This window comes from Alligator mississippiensis, chromosome 9 (assembly GCF_030867095.1).
Source record: "Alligator mississippiensis isolate rAllMis1 chromosome 9, rAllMis1, whole genome shotgun sequence".
NCBI classification, from domain to species: domain Eukaryota; kingdom Metazoa; phylum Chordata; order Crocodylia; family Alligatoridae; genus Alligator; species Alligator mississippiensis.
In genome coordinates this window covers 66811782-66834036 of record NC_081832.1, presented here as the reverse complement: position 1 = coordinate 66834036, position 22255 = coordinate 66811782, and the positions used below count along the sequence as shown (strand labels likewise).

The following is a 22255-nucleotide window of genomic DNA, read 5'->3' as shown; positions in this document are numbered from 1 at the left end:
AGCGTTCAACTATTGGAAGAGGCTTCCAAAGATGCTGGAGGAAGACTGGTCTCAGCTGAGGTAGATGACAGGACAAGGAGCAGTGGGCTCAAGTTGCAGCCAGGGAAGTTTAGGTTAGATAGCAGGAAAAGCTTTCTCACTAGAAGGGTAGTAAAGCACTGGACCAGGTTACCCAGAGAAGAGGTAGAATCTCCATCCTTGGAGGTTTTTAAGATCCTGACTAGACAGAGCCTTGACTGGGATGACTTTAGCCTTGCTGCAACTTGAGCCCACTGCTCCTTGCAGGCAAGCTGAGGAAGTATGGGTTGGATGACTGCACTGTAAGGTGGATAGGAAGCTGGCTGGAGTGTTGGGCTCAATGGGTAGTGAGTGATCAATGTCTAGCTGGCAGCCAGTATCAAGTGCAGTGCCCCAGGGGTTGGTCCTGGGGCCGGTTTTGTTCAGTTTCTTCATCAACGACTTGGAAGATGGTATAGAGTGCGCCCTCAGCAGGTTTGCAGGTGATACCAAGCTGGGGGGATGTAGTAGATATACTGTAGGTAGGGCTAGGATTGAGAGAGACCTTGACAAATTGGAGGATTGGACCAAAGAAAATCTCATGAGGTTCAACAAGGACAAGTGCAAAGTCCTGTACTTAGGACGGAACAATCCCATGCACCGGTACAGCCTGGGGACTGACTGGTTAAGCAGCAGCTCTGCAGAAAAGGACCTGAGGGTTACAGTGGATGATAAGCTGAACACGAGCCAGCAGTGTGCCCCTGTTGCCAAGAAAGCTAACAGCGTACTGGGCTGCATTGGTAGGAGCGTTGCCAGCAGATTGAGGGAAGTGATTCTTCCCCTCTATGCAGCACTGGTGAGGCCACATCTGGAGTACTGTGTCCAGTTTTGGGCCCCCCACTGCAGAAAGGATGTGGACAAGTTGGAGAGAGTCCAGCAGAGAGCAACAAAAATGGTTTGGGGGCTGAGGTACATGATTTATGAGCAGAGTGTGAGGAAATGTGTTTTATTTAGTTTGCACAAGAAAAGACTGAGAGGGGATTTAATAGCAGCCTTCAACTTCCTGAAGGGGGGGTTCAAAAGAGGATGGAGCTGGACTGTTCTCAGTGGTGGCAGATGACAGAACAAGGAGCAAGGGTCTCAAGTTGCAGCAAAAGAGGTCAAGTTGGATATTAGGAAAAACTTTCCCACTAGGAGGGTGGTGAAGCACTGGAACAGGTTGCCCAGAGAGGTGGTGGAAGCTCCATCCTTGGAGGTTAAGACCCCAACTAGGCAAAGCCTTGGCTGGGATGATCTAGTTGGGGTTGGTCTTGCTTTAAGCAGGGGGTTGGGCTAGATGTGACCTCCTGAGGTCCCTTCCAACCCTCATTTTCTTTGAGTCAATGACCGTCTCTCTGTAGTTTGTCCTTCTCCGCCTATGTGAGAACATGAAAACTGCCATGAACTAGGTCAGAGCCTCAGTTCGTCTTGCCCAGTATCAGAGTCTAAAGAATTTAGTTGAAGATAGCTGTGGAAAGGGCAGGAAGGGGCTGGGGAAAGGAGGCACCAAGAGGCACTGCAAAATGGTACACCATCCAGGGCATTGCCAAGCCTGCCATCTGTCACCAGTCCTGCCAAGGGGACGTGAAGTGCATCTCAGGGCTCATCTATGACGAGACCCATGGGGTGCTGAAAGTTTTCCTGGAAAATGCCACCCGTGATGCTGTCACTACACCAAGCACATCAAGAGGAAGACCATGACCGCCATGGACGTGGTGTATGCCCTGAAGCACCAGGGCTACACCCTGTACAGATTGGGTGGTTAAGTCTCGCAGAAGAAACCTTGAATAGCTGTTGAACCCCAAGGCTGGTGTCACACGGAGGCAGAGGGTGGATGCTGAAGGGGAGAGTGAACTGCATATGACTAGGGTTTTTTTTCCCACACTGTTCCTCTCCCACTTGCAGCTTCCAGCATTTAAGGTTTAGGAAGTTCTAATTTAGAGTCTGTATCTCAAACTCCCATGAGCAATAGCTACTGATCTCCCTTTCCTCCAAGAATTCATCCAAACCCTTTTTGAATCTAGCTAAACGATCAGCTTCCACCACAGCTGGTGGCAAGGAGTGCCACACTTCAATGAGGCACTGTGTGAAAAAGAGCTCATTTTATTTTGTGACCCCCTAGTTGTTATACTGTGAGAGGGAGTAAATAATTAATCCCTATTTACTTACTCTTCACCATTTATTATTTTGGAAACCTTTATCATGTCCCCCCACCTCAAGCATCTATTTTCTAAACTGAATAGACCTGGGCTCTTTAGTCTTTCTCTCCTCCTGTGGAAGCCCCTCCATACAACTAATCATCCTTGTTGCCCTTCTCTGGACCTTCTCTAGTTTGTCTATCTCCTTTGTGAGGTGATGGAACCAGAACTGGCCATAGTACTCAATGGGTGGATCCACCTTGGATTTATAAAGAGGCATAATGATCCTTTCATTTGGTCAGAGCTGACTTGAAAGTCCTCCTGCTATATGGTAGCCCTGGCCCCCAGCCCTTCAAATGAAGCAGAGTGTATTACACCCCAGGCCAGTACTTGAAGTGCCCATGTGGAGTCTTCTCTCTCTTCCCCATCTCTTTCATCTCAGCCCCAAATATCTTTCCAGCAGCTCTGTGAAATCGATACATCTCAGACCAAGCAGCTCAAAGAAGCTGACCAGGTCCCATTTCTAGGTGCCTGTTTGAGAAAGTGAGTTGGTGGGAAGGGATGTGGCCTTCTTTGATGGTGATAGTTGTGTGTTTGTGGTCACAATCTAACCATGAACCTGTACCCTCAAAAAAAAAAAAAAGCAAGTAATATAAATGTTTTGTCCCAAGCTTGGTGTAATCCATTATAACAACTCTGAGGAGTATTTGAGGCAGCACATCAAAGCTCTACTCATGCTGTTATCCTGATACTGGGGTCAGGATGGGTCGCTACTAGTATTATGAATATGGTGTAAAAAGTATGCTTGGCGCTTCAGAAGGATGTGCTCGCTAACTGAAGAACTTTCAGTAGATGGTGTTTGGTGCAGAGCGAGGCCTCAGTTTAGATGGAGCTATGCTCACAAGTGCTGCAGGAAGCAATGAGAGGCTCAGAGACTGGGATGCAAAGATATTTAGTTACTAAAGCTTTCTGACATCTCCTTTGGTGTAAACTGTGGAGTCCTGGGTAGACTTTGACTGAGTGAAGTCCTTCTCTACTTGAATTCACCCTGCAGATTCCTTTTGCTGTCTTGTATCACTGCTAAATGTAGTTCAATAACTGCAGTGCTTCTTCCTCAGGGTGACTGCCTTCCAGGGATGTGTCAATGTGATATCAACAGATTCCTCAAATGAAAGAAATCCTCTTTCAAAAGAAAAAAAGGACTTCAGATTGACATAAGATTGTGTTACCCTTTATATCTTTTTATAGTTAAATTTAATTTGAATTGCAATAATCATGTAACATGTCCTTTACTCCTTTCCTTACTGTAAAGGCACTTATCTTTGTCCCATACAAATATTTCCTTGATATTCCATCCACAAACCCAGAGTCTTGAGTGTTCAAAACTGCCCTCCCCCATGTGAGTATGCAGGTTTTGAAACTGCAGCCTTTGCAAAATTACATCTTTTTTTCCCTGCATTTGGCTCAAGGAGCTAGTAGCTTTTTTACAGTGAACTGAAAAGAGTGGTACTTTGAGCCAGTCAGAATAAATGTCCAAATCATCCCCCCCCCCCCGAGTTCCTCCCATTAGGTCGATTACATGCACATTTCAGTTTTGTGGCAAAGAGTGGCTGCGACAAGTTTCAGTTTAGAGCAAACTTTCAGAGCTCAGTTACAAACCCTTGTGTGACAAATCTAGGGATATAACAAAAGTGCTGACACAACTGAAACTGCAATGGCTAAAATGAAATTATTCAAGCAGTTAATCTCACACTTCTGGCACTCACTAAGCCACCTTATCATTGGAAAAATGTATGATATTTTCTTTTTTTTTTTAATTGCTCATGAACTCTTCACTTCTTTCTCAAAAGCCATAATATGATCTTTGATTTGAAAATCAGGTAAAGAAACAATTTTATCCAAGTAATTCAATTACAATTACAAAGTAAATCAATTCATGACCCAAAAGTGGATTGCAAGAATATATGAAAGGGTCGCAAACAAACTTTAAAAATGGATTCTCCTTTAAAGGAGAAAGATGGGGAAACCAGTTCCAGTCTGGGAGGGTTTGCTTGGGGCCCCCCCATACCCTACCCACCTCACATACCCATCCCCCACACCACAGATGGGTTGGGCCTGGCCACTGATGTTTACAAATAGGTCCTGGTACAAAAAATGGTTATGAACTGCTGCTTTAAAGTACACTCCCCCTCTTCCTTTGGGAGGTTGTTCCGACGGACGAAGAGTTAGATGCAGAACTTATCAATAGTAATAGTGAAACTCTGCTCTTGCAAACAGTTATGCATGTGCTTAGCTGTGTTCACATGATTAGTCTCCTGGAAAATTTGCAGCATCGGGATTTATAGTAGTAGGAGTAATTTTAGTTTCAGTTCTCTCTGAAATTATATTAACTAGGATGTTAAAGGTATATTAAAAAATCAAATGGTGAAATGGTGAAACTGGAGAAATGTTTTATGTTTTATTATATTCCTCTTTAGAAAATCATGATTTCAAGCTATTTTAGAAATATACTAAAGGACCAAAGCTTTTTGGAACCAGTGATATTTCTTCCTCTATTAAAAGACCAACAAGACCTACATTTTCTTTATCCTTTCCCCTCCACTGCTTTTTTTAGAGTGTATATTTCATTGTGATGGTCTGTCTGACTCAGCTGTTCTGCTGTTGTATGGTATCTCAGCAACCAAGTCTTTTGTCAAGTGAAGCCAGGAGCAGTGTCTCAGGGGCAGGAACAAACAGTTTTCGTCTCTTGAATATACTTGCTCCAGCTCTTTTTTCTGAAAGCACAGTGGAGTGACTTACTTCAACAGATTAGATGTTATTCTTGGGATCTGATTCTGCTCTCTCTGAAGCTACTTGATAATTATTATAAGTTCTTCATACTTTCATATGTCTAATAAGTTAACAGGAAATTAGTGAAATCATACTGTTGCATATTAAATGCATCCTCATTTTGCCCAGCCCAGACTTGCCTTTTCTCAGTTCTCTCATATTAAGTAAATAGCTTTTATTTGTAGTGCTCTGAACAGTAAACCTCAAGCTGGACAGGGGCTATGAGTGTTATTTCAGTGCAAATAACAGGTTTGCATAGCACCTGATTTCAGGAGATCTTTTGATACAACTCAGCTGGCTTGTTCCTGCTCTTAACCAGAATGATTGTGGGGGGGCTGGTTGCAGGGTTTTTCTCAGTTAAAATACAATATACTTGCTCACAGTTTACCTTCTAGAGCCATTTGGCATAGTTTGCAGTTAGGCTTTGGCCTGTTGTACATTTTGTATAAAAAGTGCGTGGTTTACAGCTTGTATTTTGTGACTTTCATACTGTAAGTAAAACTTTAGGAAATGTAAGCACAACCAAAAATGTGCCTGCCTTAAGACTTTATATTGTTCATTGAGGTCAGTAGATAGCATTTGCAGTGCTTGACAGGGACAGCAGGGGGCAATAGAGAAGCCACAAGAGAACAGAGTAGGTCACCCAGGGTGCCCCAGCCTGTGTTGTTAGGTGTACAAAACGTGGTTCACAAGATAAACCCAGAGATTTCAAATACGAATCCATAGCGTTAGAAACCTTCTGACCTGTTGTGGTCTTTCTGATTTTTTTTGCAACAAAATAATTGCTCTGTTACTTTTCTGTAGACAAAAAACAGTGAAAACTAAGAGCTGGCACTCTCTGAGGGGTGTCTCAAGCCTATTTAGGGGTGCCTTGATCCGAAGAAGAGCTCCTTGGAGTCTAAAAAGGTTGAAAACCACTGCAGGGGAAAGCAGCGAGGGAGAGTTATGGGTGCTATTTGACATGAGCAGGCGGCAGATGCTGTATTTCATTACTCCCCTATCCTTGATAAATTTCCTTTAACAAAGGAAAACAAGATGATGATATACTTTGAGAAACAGTGTGATCAGGTGGTTGATCTGGGAGCCTGGAGGCATGCATTGTAGTCTTGGGTCTGTCACTGACTTGCTTTCCGTCACTGCTTTGACCTCTTTGTGTCTGGGCCTGTCTACAAATAAAGGGGTTGCCAGTATAAGTCTTTCAAGTCTAGTATACTATCAAATCCTGCTAGTGGAGATGCAGCTATAGCTCATTTCAGTTATCCAGATAGAATATGTTCTACTGGTAAAATGGCATTTTTGCTTGTGCAGCTGCATCTATGTTCTGGTTGTTGCCAACACAGCTATATCAGAAGCGAGATTTTTTTTTCTCCTACACTGTTCACCTACAGAGAGTTGTTAATGAAACTTGATAGTCTGGACGGTCCTCGGACTCCTCATCTGTAAAATGGGTATAACTTGCCCCTCCCTTTGCCTACCTGAAGGGGGTGGCTTAGAGGATTAACTGGTTCTTTTGTGGATGCTGTTGGCCAAAAATGCATTGTAGGTGCCAGGAATGATTTGTGGTATTGCCTTTTTTTTCTTGTTCAGTGCGCAGATGCTGTTTTAAAGGGTGCAGTAGAAATGTTTTCAGTAGATGTAGACCTTTATGCCTTGCTGTGACAGCAACTATTTTTGTGCCCTCCCAAATCACACACAAAGTTGGTGCCTGGTTGCTCCCTTCTTAGTTATGCAACTGTGTCAATAGATAACCAAGGGTTGAGGAGGAGACAGATTCTGGCCTGATTCAGCTTCCTGGCCATATGCTTCTAGTTACCTCCATTTCTAACATGCTGTGTTCGCAGAAATGGATGCTATGCCAATGATGCATCTCAGCATGGCTTCTCTTTCCTGCATTGTTATTATGAAATAATGCATGATGTGCCTGCTTAGAGTCGATTGTGTGTGTTGGGTGTAATGCTTTTCCATTAGACAGACGCCAGATCTCAGAAGCAGAACGTTAGACTCTGGAGAACTAAATTTCCTCTCTAGATTTAATGTTTGGGTATTCTAACCTCCTCCCCATTTCAGTTATTTTAGTCCTTTCATGTGGCTCATAAACAAGCAGGAGGCAGGCAAATTCATTACACCAAGCAAACTGATAAACAGGAATCCTGGTTTTCTCTGATTTAAAGAAATCCCCAATTTTCTGTTAAAAATAATAACCCCAAATCCACATTTTTCTGCAATTTAAATGAAACACCACATAGATAGATATATATAGATAGCTATATCTATATAGATATAGATATATATATATTTCATTTTAATCCTGGAAAAATGTAGATTTGAGATTACTTTTTTTTTTTTAACTGAAAATTGGGGATTTTTTTAAATCAGAGAAAACCAGGTTCCCTGCTGATAAATCAGTATACGTGCAACTTTTCAGTCTCTGTTTCAAAGAGCATACAAGGAGCATACAAGGTTTGCCTGTCAAAGGATTCTGCTAACAATTCTCCAGAGCCTTCCTAGTTTACACGAAATTGTTTCCCAATTCATTTGAACTGAGGTATGTACTGTGCAGTATATTATCTCCACTTTACAGGTATGTAAACTGAGACCCAGAGAGAAGGAGCACAGGACTCTGGGGCCTAGAGGCAGTTCAGTAGAGGTATAAAGCTGCTTTAGGGTTGTGTGAACAAGGCTTATCAAGACACCGGCTAGGGAGGGTAAAATAAATTCCCAAGTGTCAATCAGCTGAAAGCCCCTTCCTCAGGGCTGGTTTTAAACTTTAAGCACAATGGAGTTTTAAAAACAAGAGCAATGCAGCTCAGACCACTTGGTCACAACCATTGGTGAAAACCCTTCACAGCTTTCAGCAAGCGACCAGGGACAGAGGGACAAAGGCCTCACTTGCATTTAATACCCTTGCTGCAGCTTCCTTGCACCTTTATCATCTCCCGTATCCATGGTACAGGAGCATGGGCTAGGCTCTTCTTGTACAGTTTGGGATGCTGGGAGCTGGGAACTGGATGAGTGGGGCACCTTTACGTCTCGTTGCAAACATTTAGCATTCCAGCTTGTTGGAGACATCAGGCACTGCAGCGTTTCATGCTGAAGATGAAAAGGAATACATTCACATAGGAACCTGCAGACAGTTCTTTAACATGTAAATGACTGTAGTGTTAGGTAAAAAACTTCAAGCCAGTGCTGTGGGCACTGTCTGGGCAATGACGGATGAGCTCTCCTGCCCCACCTGCATGCTGCCTCTTACCTAGTCAAATGTAGATGTAATGGCCAATACATCTGCCACTTTCAGTAGCTCTGTGTGACGAATCTTGTCATCTTTTAACTTTCAGCATTGCATCAGTTTAATGATGTACCTGCCAATTTCCAAGAATCCCTAGGCTCAGGTTACCAAGCATTAGTGCATAAGCGCTGAGACCTGTGACTAGCTCTTTTCAGTTCTCAATTACTGCCCCCAAAGCACTGAACTGAGAGCAGTGGTGATTTTTAGGTCAGCTGGTTCTGGTTGACTAGTCAGAAAGAAGAATCTTCAGTCTCTGGTTCCTCTTTTTAGATATTCCTCATCTGAAGGAAAATCTAGCATGTTTCTCCTTTGTCAGGATCAGTAATAAGAAATATAATTTAGTGAGGCACACATGCAACTCCTTGTGTGCAAAGGCCAAATGATGAATAGCCCTTACAGTAACAATGTACAGGAACCTCTAGACTGCAGCTAACCCTCATCAGATCTCACATCTCATGCCGTTACTATGGCAACGTGGTAAGGTCCTGGAGATTTCTAAAAAGCAAATAGAGAGGACACAGGCAGCATAAGAATCAATTGGGAGAGAGACAGCATAGGCCCCTTGTGTGGAAGCAGCTGGCTTACCCTTTCCCCTGTGGCTAGATCACTGTCAAGTTCTTGGTGGTTGCCTAGATCTATAGCTGCACAGTCTTTTGTTACACTGCCCCCCTTGCTCCTCTCAGGTGTGGTTAGTGGGACACTGCTGTGCTTGAAGACTGATCTCACTTCATCCAGGCAAAGGGCAAGACTAGGATGAACAGACCTAGCGCAGAGCACATGAACTGGAATTTGCCCAGGACACCTGGCGCAACTCCTCAAGTCCCCCAAAAATTGTTCTGAGTACTTCTTAATGGTTACGACTGACCACGTGCTTGCAGCGGACATTTTGACTACTGTACTTTACAGTGCAGTGGCAATGGGCAGCTCCAGCGAAAGCAAAGCAGGAGGGGAAAAAATCCCCATCAAGGGAGTCAGGCACGTACATCTGTTATGACAGCTGCCCAGCTCTCTCCACGTCTCCTGCCCCCATATACCATGTATGACTGAATGATGTGTGTTAAATAAGATTCGCTGCTGGGCTGTGCTTTATTTTTATTTATAATGCAATATGTTTGCAGTTATAATTGTTTATGTGTTTCATTATGTTCCTATATTGTTGACAATGATTTAAATATTAAACAAATTGACTGTACCTGCATGAGCTGATTTTCCTTCTTTGCTCAGCTACCAGATGGCGGGGAGCAAACAGCCCTACTTCTCAGAGCAGCTGAATTTTAAACAGGTGATTCTAATAAGCTGTGCATTTTTCTTTCTCTTGGTGTTGTCTTCAGCAGCACTGAGAGCAGGACCCTCCCCTTGAGGAGCTGCTGGAGAAGGGCTGTGTGTTTATTGTTTACCTGGATTGAATTTTGTAATGTAATTACTTTAAAACAAACAGCCATGGTGGCCCTTTTTCAGATCCCTTAGTCAAGATAGCTACTTTCACATTTACCATCTGTCACTGCGCTCTACTCTGGCATGACCCACTTCCCTTCTCAAGCCTGGTTTTAAAAAAAGAACAAAAGTGCCTACAGCAGAAGAATAATGAAGGAGAACACAGAACTACTTCACTCTGAGAGCCTGATTCACTGCCTGGCTTTTGCCAACAGAGCCTGGGTGCCAGTCTAAGGCAACAATGACAGAAATAAGGATATAGCAGGCACAACCTCTGCTACATCCAGAGCTCAGACATTAGGCATTATCATTGCTTTAGATTGTTAACTGACCTTCATTATCACAGTATCTGAATGCTGCACAAATGCTGATGAATTTGTTTGCATGATATTAGGTGACTTGCCTGAGGTTATAAGGGAAAATTGTGGCAGAGCCAGAAAACAAACCCAGATCTCCCTAGTCTATGGTGCCTTAATCACATAACTATCCTTCCTTCCAACATTTTTCCACTATACAAATAACAACACTCAGTAGCCTTGCCAGGGCAGTAAATGAAATGTCACTAGTTTGATCCAACATATATGGCCAGCATTTATACCATGTTCTGTGCCGGCACTGGCTACATTTCCTAATCCTTCAAAATACATTCTGGGCACTGCTGAGTGGCACCAGACACAGAACTTTCAAGATGCACACCCCACAGAGTCAGTGATCCGCACTCAGCAATTCAGCTCAGATAATAATTTATCATTCAACAGCTTCTGACAATAATAATGAACAAGAACTGAAGAAACTCAAAAACAGAAAAAAAGTAAAACAGAAGAAATATTTTTCTCTTGGACAACTTCTTCCTCAGGGGCCACATTTAAACTGCCTAGGAGTCATAAGCAGTTCACAAGCTGTGGTTTGGCCACCCCTGCTCTGCGCTGAAGTGTTCATTGTGCAGCTTTCATAGTACTGAGACAGTTAAAAAAGCACAATCCACTAGTGCGAATGCAGTTTGTACAGATATATAAGTACTTCAGCCTGGGAAAGTTAGGTCTGCGTAGGAAGTACAAATAATTCTACTAAGGTGCACTTACACTGGTGGGACGTCTCCTCCACAAGCCCCTCTCCCCTACCAAACTAAATCACGTGCCTGTGATTAGAGACATGGTTATTCCAGTACAAAACCTGTGTTTTTGTTGAGCGCCTTGTGTTTGTCAAGCCAGATAGTATCTACCTTTGTGTGGATGCTCTGACTCTTCCATGCAGAAAGCAGACCACAAGAGGTCAGATGGTTTTTAACACTATGAATTCCTATTTGGGATCTCTGGATTTATCTTGTCAATCTTGTTTGCAGGACTAAGGGTGCATCTACACATTGCCATATGGCACTGTTGCTACGGTGCCGTGCTTTAGTACTTCTTTTTGGAAGTGCTAAAGCACGGTGCAATATGGGCAGGTACTGTGCTGTGCACATGGTGCACAGCTAAAATATTCTGCTATGTCGCCATAGCCGTGCACTGTATTCAGGGAGTGCCCCACTATGGTGATGTAGCTGGCAATCACGTATAGATACATGTGATCACTACGTCGCTGTAGCATGCTGTACGGCAATGTAGCATATCTCTATGTTGGCATAGGGCGACATGTAGACACACCCTAATAGTACTAACATTTATGGTACCCTGTGGCACCCTTGAAATGATGTCAAGGTACCCCAGCATGCCATGGTATCTTGTTTGAGAATCACTGGCTTAGACCTTTATAAAGGAGTTGTGAGAACTGCTTTTTAGCTTTCTTCCCTTGTTTGCTACAGGGACATTAAAGCCACTGCTTCTTAAGATATGGAAGGCCTTATTCTGCCCCAGTTGAAGTCAATGAGTGACTACATTGGGAGTAGAAAAATGCTCATTATACTTCCTTCCTTGCCATCTTGGCACCACTGATACTCTAATCGCCCCTCTTCTGCACTAGTCCAGGGCTTACTGAGCCTTAATTGCATGCACAGATTAACAATGGACAGTACAATGTATGAGTTATAGGTCGGTATGAGATTGTGCTTGCTAATGCCTCAGCTGTATAAGTCTTTCTCATTATAGCAAATCAGCCTCTCCAGCAGTGACAGAGTGGCTTTTATTATGACAATTTATAACTGAAAACAGTGAGAAAGCAGTGAAATCTAAAATATGTCCCAATAATCCTGTGCCAGTATCTACCATCCTGGGAAGCCTGCTCTCCACCAAGGTTAATGAGGCATAAAAGTGGCTTCCTTTTCAGGGTGGTGTAGTGGAACATCAGGCCAGTAGGCCAAACATGTTCATAGGAGTTACAGTGTAATGTACGTAAGAGGATGGCAAGAAGTTGGACACCGTGTTAGGCCATGTTATTTGTGAAACAATTAGGGTTCATGCCTTACTGAACAGCCTTGTGATCTCCTCTGATTCTTTGTTTTTCTGCACCAAGCGTGGGCAGGAAAGAATCAGCGAGACCTGAACCAATATAGTAATTTAGCCTCAGAATAATCTTATAGTTTACCGTGTTGATTTAAAACTATGCAATGGCAGAAAGTTATTCTATGGTACTGAGTCAAAGAGGCCAAGATACTAAACACCATCAGAAATCTCCACTGGCAATTATTAAATATTCCTTGATATCAGCTTAATCTGAATTAGTTGCCAGTCAGAACTGACAGCCAAGGAGTGTGTTGAAGTTGGCTACAAGTAAGAGCTATTCTGTACTTTTACATTTTTCTTGCTGTACATTTTGACAATAGAACAAGTTTTCCTCATCAGTTTTCTTTGGAGCAACATACGGTAACCATCTTTTATTAGTTCACCCCAAATATTTTCAGGCTTGATCATAGGGTTTTAAATGGATGCGACTGAGGTCTCAGATAGAATGGGAATAAGAGAATCAGCCTTTACAATACCAGAGTTGTTCACAGGAGAATTAATAATGTAGCTGCCTTTGGAAAGTTATCAAGCCCTGAGCAGAATGGAAAATATATTTTTTTATTTTTTTACCTCTATTTCCTAATGTCAGAGAGAGCTTTGTTTTTTCTGCCTTTGTCTTTCACTATATGACACCCTATGCAGAAATTATAGTTCAGAGCTGTGTGTGGCAGTAGTAAACCCAAAAGTCTCAATAAGTAAACATAAGCACCTGAGCTAAGGCAGAGCCATGCACAGCTTTTCTGTTTGTTAATTCTGTTTTCTGTGGCTGTTGTGCTACAAGGGATCCTTTGCCATGGTGTCTATTAAATTATATTTAATTTATTTCAAGGATCCATAGCCAGAGAGAAGAGTGACTGCGGTTATTTTACCATGCAACTATTATTTATGTCACATTATGTATTAGAAGGCATTAAACCCTTGTAAGTCTATGTTTTGGTTTACTGTCTTATGAAACCCAAGAAAGGACAAAACTTTTCATTTTAATTCCAAACAGACACATCTGGGCTAGAATACTGTGTTGCATTTCATTGCATAGGGAAGTTTATGGCCTTGGAAAAAAGGCATTACAGAGATTTCTCCAAACCCTGTTGTTATTTTTACTTTGCCTTATTTGTGCTGCGGTAGTACCTGGGAGCTCCCTTAAGTTAGCAATGGTACAAATATATAACAGAGGTGGATGACAAGCAAAGAGCATGCATTTACAAGACTACAGACAACACATGGATATAAAAAGAGATGTGAAGTGTCCAAGAGAACAGCCCTAATCAGCCTGCAGTACCGATGACCACACCGTTTTGTGCTGAGCTTTTGTGCGCACCGCAGCCAAGGGGAGTTTCCATGGATTCCAGTCGGCTTTGGATTGGCCCCATACCAAGGTTTCACTCTGGCAACCTGAACATGATGGTAACTGTCTGTTTCACTGTTTTTTTTAGCCTACCATGTGCTTTGTATTTGCATGTGGTTGAGCTATGAGGAACCAGCCTCTCAAATATTATGTCTTGTATAGATCTAGAGTATATGAACATTTTGTCTTGGTTTCTTTCTAGAAAGTGCCACATGTCACTGAAAGGGTAGTGGTTTGTTTTTAACTGTAACAGATATGATTTCAGATATAATTTATGATTTTAAATGCATAATAATTTGGCCATATTAAATATATTGCTTAAGTCATTCATTATGATGCTTAGCTTAAATGACCCTCTCAGTAAAGTTTGCAGTATACTTTTTTATTTACTTCCCAGAGTTCAGTAGTTATTTACTTAATTAAAGTGAAAGCTTTTTCTTTTCTGGTTCTGATAAATAAGTGGGTGCTTAAAGACTGTTACGATTTTAGATGGCTCTGCAGTTCTATTATACAGTACTTAATTCTTTCATAACACAAAAGTCTAAAAAGACTAAAAAAAAAAAATTTAAAAGCCAAAGATTGTTTGTCTTTTAGAGGAAAAGACATTTTAAAGAGTGGAAAACAGTCAGAAACACAGTGGTAAAGTGACTTGCCTAAAGCCATAGGGGAAATCAATTCAGAAACAGTCATATACTCTAACCACAACATCATCCCTCCTTAGCCACCTAGTTCTCTACCAGAGCAAGCAAATTAAATAAGCAGAAAGCAGCTGTGATGTGGCTTTCCAGCGTGCTCAAAGATGCCCTAGAACCAATGGGCTGTTCACAATTTTTCAGGACACCGCTTAGTATAATTTCTGGACAACTGTACAGATTGCTGCTTCTGTTAGTCTCTGAGATGTCAAAGTCAATCAGTTGGTAGCTAACTGTCACTGTGGATAAGGCTATACTTAGGGGTATAATCCCATCTTGGTGCACAAGTAAATCCATGCATGTCACCGTGAAACTGTCTTAAGCAGAAACCGAATCTTGCAGAAAGGTGAAACCAGGCAGTATGTGGGCTCACAGTTGCTGGACTTCTGGAGGCACTGACTGGTATAGACTCATTTTGTGATCTTAGTCAAGTCACTTGGTCAAGTTTTCTATGTATCACTTTTCCTACTAATTAAATTGGAAAAGCTTAATTACTATGGTCAAAGCCTCAGATTTAAACTCTTTTAATGCTTTAGTTCAACAGGTCTGAATATCCCAGCAGGACTGATTTAGCCTTCCTTCTTTTCTAAGCAGATATGTTTAGATGTTGTCTGCAGTATGGCTTTTTGTGTCAGCCCACCCACACTGATGTAGGTAAACTGATGCAAAACTTGAGCAAAGATGTGCTGCATCAATGTAAACTGGGTCTTACGCTGGCATAGTTATATAATTGCAAAAAACTCTGAACGCCAAACAAGCCTGTAACTCCATGTGGTCTCCTATGAGTGGGTCTTTTGGATGAGGCTGAATCTGAGATACCATCTGCTCCATGTGGATATTAAAGATCTCATGGCACTTTTTGCAGGAGTTGGCCAACATTTCTGTTCAGCCATCACTGTAGTGCAGTATGGTGCCTGCCTCTTGTCAGCCTGTGGTGATATACAAACTGAAGTAACATGCATATGTGTGCATAACAGCACTACCAATGGATCTGGCTGTATCAGTTTAGTTACAAGTGTAGTTAAAGCTCTAAGAAAACTGGGCATAGACCAGACTGAAAGACCAAGAGGCAGCTGTCTTGAAATGTGTTCCTTTTGGATGTTTACCCCATTCTGTTATTAGCCTTCTGAGATTTCATGTGAAGACTTGCTCCATCAGGACTATGTCCTCTACCAGTGAGCCAGGGCTCCTACACTTTGTTTTGCTTTATTATTATTATTATTATTATTAACTGCTCTGGCAACGTGAAAGTATTTTCTGAAAGCTTTGCCTGTCCATACATAGGAGAGTGCTATAGGAGGGGTAGCTAGCCTGCGACATACATGCCGCAAATGACACATGGTAGATTAGGGAGGGAGCAGGGAGAACAGTGGTTGACAGGGAAGGGAGCAGAAAGCAGATCAGCACATAGGGCAGGAAAAGGGGATTGGAGTGGAGTGGGACTTAGGGAGGGTGTGGGTTTTAACTTTGTGGCAGGTCTGCCTGAAAGGTCCCCACTGCTCTAACACAGATGGTTCCCTTAACTATCTGGACGCAGTTGCTGGATGGAGTCTCTACCACATACCACACAGCATGTCCTAGTGCATATTTATATCCAAATGTTTCATAACACACATGTCCTTAGCACCACTGCCATAACAGTTTTAGGGACAAAACTGCTCTGGAGTCTAGTCTTCAAATAATTAACACCTGCATGTAATTTATCATTTTCAAAGTGGAGAAGGTGGAATTTGATGTCGTTTACTGTTTTGTTATTTCAGATAAAACCTTAAGAACTGATTTTCCTCTTTGCTCTGTGCATACCTTACAGTCTGCTGTGCGTGTTGTAGGTCTTAGGGTTTGCTTGACGTTCCTGCACAATTTCCCTTCCCTCCTGCATTTGTATGGCATCCTATGTATCTTCTCTGCTTCTCTCCATCCAAGAGACCACTGCAGTTTAGTATAAAAAGGCTTGTTCCTGTGTGGAACAAGATAAATCAGTGGTCACTGACATTACTTTGCAGAACCAACCTGAAATTTCAAATCCCCGGGGCTACACATTCACCTTAGATCTTGATACCATGTTGTTAGATTAGGGCACTAGTCTAGGATTTGTGAGACCCTCGGGTCAAATTTGTTCTGCTTGCCACATACTTCCTGTGTGACCTCAGGCTACACAAAAGGTGAATGCAGTTCTGGGATGTAGCAGTAGAGTCGTTCAATGCAAGACATGGGAGGTGATAGTGCCTCTCTGCTTGGCATTGGTTAGGCCTCACCGTGTGCAGTTTTGGGCTCCACATTTCAAAAAGAACATGAAGAAGTTAGGTGGGGTCTAGAAGTGGGCAACAAAAATGATAAAGGGCTTGGAAGACAAGTCATACGAGGAGAGGTTGAAGAAAGTAGGCATGTTCAGCTTGCAGGAAAGGATGATATAAGTCTTTGAATATCTGAAGGGCTGCCATAAAGGAAGGAAAACATCTTTTCTGTCCTGCTGCGGAGACCAGGATGCAGACTAATGGCTTAAAATTGCAGCAAAGTAGGTTTAGATTGGATATAAGGAAACATTTCTTCACTGTTAGAACAGGGGGCAGGGGAACAACGGTCCTGCTGGGACTTGAATCTCAGAGGTTCGTCCCCTCTGGGCCGATCACCACACGCGGGGTCAGGAAGGAAGTTTATCTCATGTTCAAACTGGTACGGACTGGGCGGGGGGTTGCCTTCCTCTATAGCTGGCTGCCAGTTGACTCCAGTGGCGCCAAAACCTCAACCAAATGGCAGCCCATTATGAGGTGAAGCGTCTCGTCCTTCAAGCAGGGAAGAGAGGAAAGGAAAGGAAAGAAATCCTGTCCTGAGGCCTACTCTCCCCCATGGAAAGACTGGCAACTTCTGCGAACGGGCTGGGACTCTTAGGCAGGGCGGCCATCACGGAGGACGTTCCGGTTTCGTATCGATGGAGGAGAGGGTGGCAGAAAGCCGGATGCCTTTACGTCCTCTCTGTTTCCCTTCAAGAACCAACCAATTATCTCCAAGAGAAACAGAGGACATAAAGGCGTCCGGTTTTGTATCAACAGAGGACAACTGGACTGTCCTGCTCGATGGCCGCCCTCCTCTGGAGTCGCCACAAGCCCCAGCCACGAGCCGTGGCAGAGACGATCCTGTAATGCCCAAACGGCGAGGAACGGGGCCACGACATGGGCGGACAGGGCTGTGGGTCGGGAGCGAGGGGCCGTGCTGAGGGAACGGGGGTCACGCCGAGGAAACGTGGGAAGCGCGAGGATCCCGATGCGGGCTCGGCCCCCCACTCCACCTCGGCCAGGGGCACAGGGCCGTGTCGCGCGCCCCGTGGCGTTGGGACTGTGGATTTGGGCTGAAAGACCAGACGAGGCGTTTCAGGCGAGAGATGTCGGGGGTTCCTCGCAGCCCCCGGTCTCCGCGCCCCAGGCAGGGCCCTGGCAATGCGGTGCGGGGCGCTGAGGGCGCGGGCCCGAGGAGCGGGGCGCGGGCCCGAGGGGGCGGGGAGCGGCGGCGGCGGAGGAGGCGGGAGCAGGGAGGAGGCGCTGCACCACCGCCGCCTCACCAGCGCCTGCCGGGCCCAGCCGAGCCGAGCCGAGCCGTCCGCACCCGCTCCCGCCTGCCTGCCCGCCCACCCGGCCTCTTCCGCGCTACGCCATGGCGGCCGCGGCCGCCGAGCCCGGCAGCGGCCGGTACCAGCAGGTGAGCGCGCGGCCTAGGCTCGCCCGGCTCCTGCCCCGGGCCTCGGCGGCAGCTGCTCACCCCGCGGGCCCGGGGCCGGGGCTCAGTCACCCTCTCCTCCGCCCCCCCCCGAGACATGCGAGATGTTTATTTTCCCCTCCCAGAGTTTTCTGAGGGGCGGAGAAGCGCCGCGGCCTTTGCCCCGGGCCGGGCCGGGCCGGGCCGGGCAGGCGGGCGGGGGCCGCCACAGGGCCAGGCCGGGCCTGGGGCGGCGCGGGCTGCGGAGGGGAAAGGACGTCCCCGGGTGTGGGGCTCTAGGGAACCACGAGTCTGTGTAGACCTGGGGGGGGGATGAATTTTGTTTTTTAAAATATTTTCTGCCCTGAACATTTGTGTTAAATCTGTCAGACGTTGTTATCTGCTCCGAGATTTGACCCTGGAGTTGGGGGGGGGGGGGTAGTTTTGTTTTGTTAAAATATTTTCTGCTCTGCACATTTGTGCTAAATGTGTTAGATGTTGTTTTCTACTTGGAGATTTGACACTGGAGTTGGGGGGGGTTAGTTTTTGTTTGTTGTTTTTAAAAAAATATTTTCTGCCCTGAATATCTGCGTTAAATCTGTCAGGCGTTATTTTCTTCTCGGAGATTTTTACGTTGCCAGAAATCCCAGGCTCCTTCAACAAACCGTAGCGTTTTGCAGCGGGAGGGTCTCCGAGTACTTACAAATGGTAACCCCCAGACAAGAGTTTGGGTGTATTGCAGAGAAAAGAGTTCGTGACCCGCAGTTTTCGGGCAGGAGCAGTATCCGGTGAAGCCATCATCGTCGTCACGCGGCGACCCCTCCTGTCTAAGCAGAGCTGGGCGTGCTCGGCCGAACAGAGCTATTGTTGCTGCTGTTGTTGTTGTTCTTCCCGGGCTATAATTTTGCGAAGTACTTCGGAGATTAGAAAAATAGTCGGTGCCCCAAGGGTTTATTGCTGTGCCACGTAAACATGGCAAATGAAGGAACACGAACGTGCTGGCACGCTGTAGCTTCCTTGAGAGCAGTTGTCGCTGGAGCAGAGTATCTCAAGGGAAATGCGAGCCAGAAATCCATAGACGATCTATTTTCAATCAGTTGATTTATTCTTTTTTTTAAATGGCGTCTCGGCGTTCTTGAACCGTATTCTTGCTAGATTGATGAGTGTGCTATGCACTGTGGCCTGTCTTGCTTCAAAAGTGCATGCTTTGAAAATAAAGATGTGCGGTTGACATTTAGATGTAGAAAGGATGAGGGGGTGGGGGAGTCATTTTCTAACAGGGAATGTGTCAGGTTTAAATCTGTTTTATCATATGTTGCTATGCATTGTGATGACAACAGCTAATATATATCAGTCCCTTATGACTATGAAAAGAAAATGGTTTGAGTTTATAATCGCAGAGAATATATTCAGTTTCAGGAACTAGTCTGTGCCATCAGAAAGTAACCTTCAGGATAGACTTGTACACCTGAATCATCCAGCGTAACTTTTAGGTTACAAGGTTGTGACAGGCTGGAAATTCTGCTTTTAGATTTTTTTTCTTCCCCTGAAATTCAGTTAGTAAATTGTGTATTAGGAGTTCTGAATAACTGGCTGGCCCATATTTGGCTGATCATATATATTATCCATATACAGTACAGTGACTTAAGCCTGCTTCTGCAGACATTTGTGTATGTGCTGATTTTTCCTTTGTGCCAGCAGCACTCCCGTAGCCAGTAGTAGAATGTATGTAAAGTGTCTGCAGGAGCGTGGCCTGCACGTGGTGGACTTTGTCTTTAGTTTTTTGGGGTTTCAGGAAAAAGATGCTTATCTAGGAACCCTAAGGACATCAGGGATGAATGGTGGAAATTCAAGATAGAAAAGAAATGTGTTCTCTGTGCCAGCACCCAACCTGCATTGTGAATTGTGTTAGCAGGCTTCTGTGCCTACAGGGAGCCCTGTCTCAGTGACAGTTCTGAACTGAAGTCAGTCCCCAGTAAATAGAAGATAAAAATAATATTTACTGCATGTGATTTGCTTCCTAAAGCTCACTTTTTGGAATTTTTAACCCCCGTGATTGGTCCAGCTACCAGATAATTTGATCAAAAACAGCTAGTGATCATAGGGTGTTCTGCTTTAGTCTTATTGTTTCCTCAGTGAGTTCAAGGTCTGCTGTAGTATTTGATGGGTTTGGAGCAGATGGTTCAGAATGAAATCCCCAGCCTCAGCCCAGCCCTGTTAGACTGGGGGGTATGCGCTGGAGCAGTGAGAAGTGGCTGACTGCAGGAGCTGTGAAGGCTGACCCTCAGGTTCCCTTATGAGCAAGGGTCCTCGTTTTCTCTGTTTAAAAATCTCAGATTTTGGAGTTTAAATTTTTTTTCTCCCAAACTCTGATTAAAGACCCAAAATTTGTGTTTTTCTGTGATTAAAATGAAATGCCACTATATATATTGGTATCAGTTGAACTCAGTGTTTTATTGATATATTTATTGGTGATATATTTAACACTTTAAAGCAATTTGGAAGCCTACCAGAGCCTCAATCATTATAATAAAAGAAATACTAAATACCTATATATTTTGGCATTTGATTTTGTTTTTTTATCATAGAAAATTGGAGCTTCCTCGGTCTCTCTCACATGGGTCCAGCTGTGGCTGTCCTTCTCAAATTGCTTTGTGGTGCTGAGCAGCTTTGTCCTGCCCCTGCTGCTTTCCCTCATTCCCAAGCCACAGCCCCCCAGCCTTGCTGGTGTCCTTCACTCCTGACTCACTGCTCTCTGCCCCCCAGGCCCTTACCCTACCATGTGTGAGGAAGTGGGGGGGTGAGGCACAGGTGATGGAGCAGAGGGGCATGTGTTCCCTCCCCTTCCAGATTTCTGTGCCCATGGGGGAGCATGGGGCTGCAGCCAAGCCAGATCAGCCCCAGGCAGGAACCACTTCTGTGGCTCAGTGGGTGGGACCTGACACAGGAGGCAGCACCGCTCCATGGCTGTCAAGGTGAGGTGCGGCAGCCCGGAATTATGCCCCTGCTGCGGCTGGGCGGGCAGGGGGAGCCTCACCTTGGGATGTGTGTATGGTGAACAGGGCCATCAGCGCCATAGAAATTCTGAGCTGCAGTGAGCCCCATAAGTAGGGACCTACTGAATTCACGGCAGAAGTAGGCTGCACAGCAGCTCCTTTAAACTTGCAGGTTTCCCTGTGCACCCCCTCCTCTGTTACTGATGGGTTGGGGGACCCTGATGGGCCTGCTGCTTGCTGCTGACTGGCTAGGAGGCACAAATGGTGCCATATTCAAAACAGCAGTTTTTTCCTCCCTGCTGATCAGCAGCAACTTGCAGGGCCCCTCTGCCAACTGGTAGCGCAGGGGAACCTGCAAGATTAAAGGAGCCTCCCTGCAGCCCACTTCCGCCATGAATTCCCTACCCATGAGGCAGGCTCAGAAGGCTGCTGTAATTCAGACTGGCCTCTAGCCTCCAAAGTGGTTCAGGACAAAGAGGGTTCAAAGGTGGTTTAGAGCAAAGGTTGTTAATGTTTTTAGGCAGAGTGCCAAAAACCTGCAACCTCAACTTGTAAGATGTTGGCGTGCCAGGAGCAGATGGTGGGGGAGCTGCAAAGGGCCTGATCCTTGTTGTGTCAGCACAGCCCTGGCCACTTCCCTGCCATCTCCTCCTGGAGGTGTGTGCACCAAACAAAATGCCTGTGTGTGTGTCACACTCACTCTGGCACATGAGCTGGAGGTTGCCTACCCCTAGTTTAGCACCGCTTGAGCTTGTTCCCCAGGGTCCTGAGTTCAATGCAGCAGAGACTCTTCTTAGACCACAAGCTGAGGTACAGTAAATGTGCCCACCAGGAAAAGGATGAGGCTTTTAAAAAGCTTATTAAAGCCATATGTGTAATTGAAACTGAGGCTATACCTTTTTTTTTTCAGCAACTGAGTGAGATCTCAAGTTGTTTGCTTACACACAGTGCATCTTCAATGTAGAGCTTAAACCCATGTAGGAAATAGTGGGTACACACTCCTTCAGCAGCATTTTTCCCCAGAGGTGCTTGGCAAAGGTGTATGTCAGGGGTGGTAATTATTTTGACTGGAGAGCTGCTTAACGAGTTTTGATGAGGCATTGAGGGCCATGAGGGTAGCCCACCCCTGGTTGCCATTTTGTGACTGGAAGTCCCACTCCTAATCCCTGACCTTTGCCACCAGAAGTCTTTCCCCTTGCCCAGGAAGTACCTCTTAGCGGGGGTTGCTTGTATATTGTGTGTGTGGAGGGGTAGAGGGTGTATGTGGGGTGTGTGTCAGATGTGGGTATGGTGCAAGTGGAGTGTGTGGGAGGGGTGTGTGTGTGTAGGTGTGAGATAGGTGTGCGGTGTGTGGGGTGGATATGGATGAGT

The 22255-nt window shown here is 44.9% G+C and overlaps 1 protein-coding gene, 1 long non-coding RNA gene and 1 pseudogene across 3 annotated transcripts in view; 2 read left to right on the top strand and 1 right to left on the bottom strand.

Moving 5' to 3' along the window:
* Nucleotides 1–64: 64 nt before the first annotated feature.
* On the top strand, nucleotides 65–1802 carry LOC132252494 (histone H4-like; annotated as a pseudogene).
* Nucleotides 1803–7881: 6079 nt separating this feature from the next.
* Nucleotides 7882–17691, bottom strand: LOC132252492 (uncharacterized). The gene is made up of 3 exons (XR_009464410.1): nucleotides 17485–17691; nucleotides 16002–16155; nucleotides 7882–8093 (listed from the first exon to the last, which is right to left on the bottom strand). It is a non-coding gene; the product is annotated as an uncharacterized LOC132252492 (long non-coding RNA).
* Nucleotides 17692–17766: 75 nt separating this feature from the next.
* The window catches only part of NDFIP1 (Nedd4 family interacting protein 1), a 32413-nt gene continuing 27924 nt past the window's right edge, over nucleotides 17767–22255 (top strand). Inside the window, exon 1 of one of the 2 annotated variants that reach the window (XM_059733532.1) lies at nucleotides 17767–17891. In XM_059733532.1, coding sequence (XP_059589515.1) covers nucleotides 17847–17891 — 45 coding nt within the window. In that variant the 5' untranslated portion in view covers nucleotides 17767–17846. The remainder of the gene's footprint in view (nucleotides 17892–22255) is intronic. The other variant, XM_059733531.1, reaches the window with a different exon arrangement.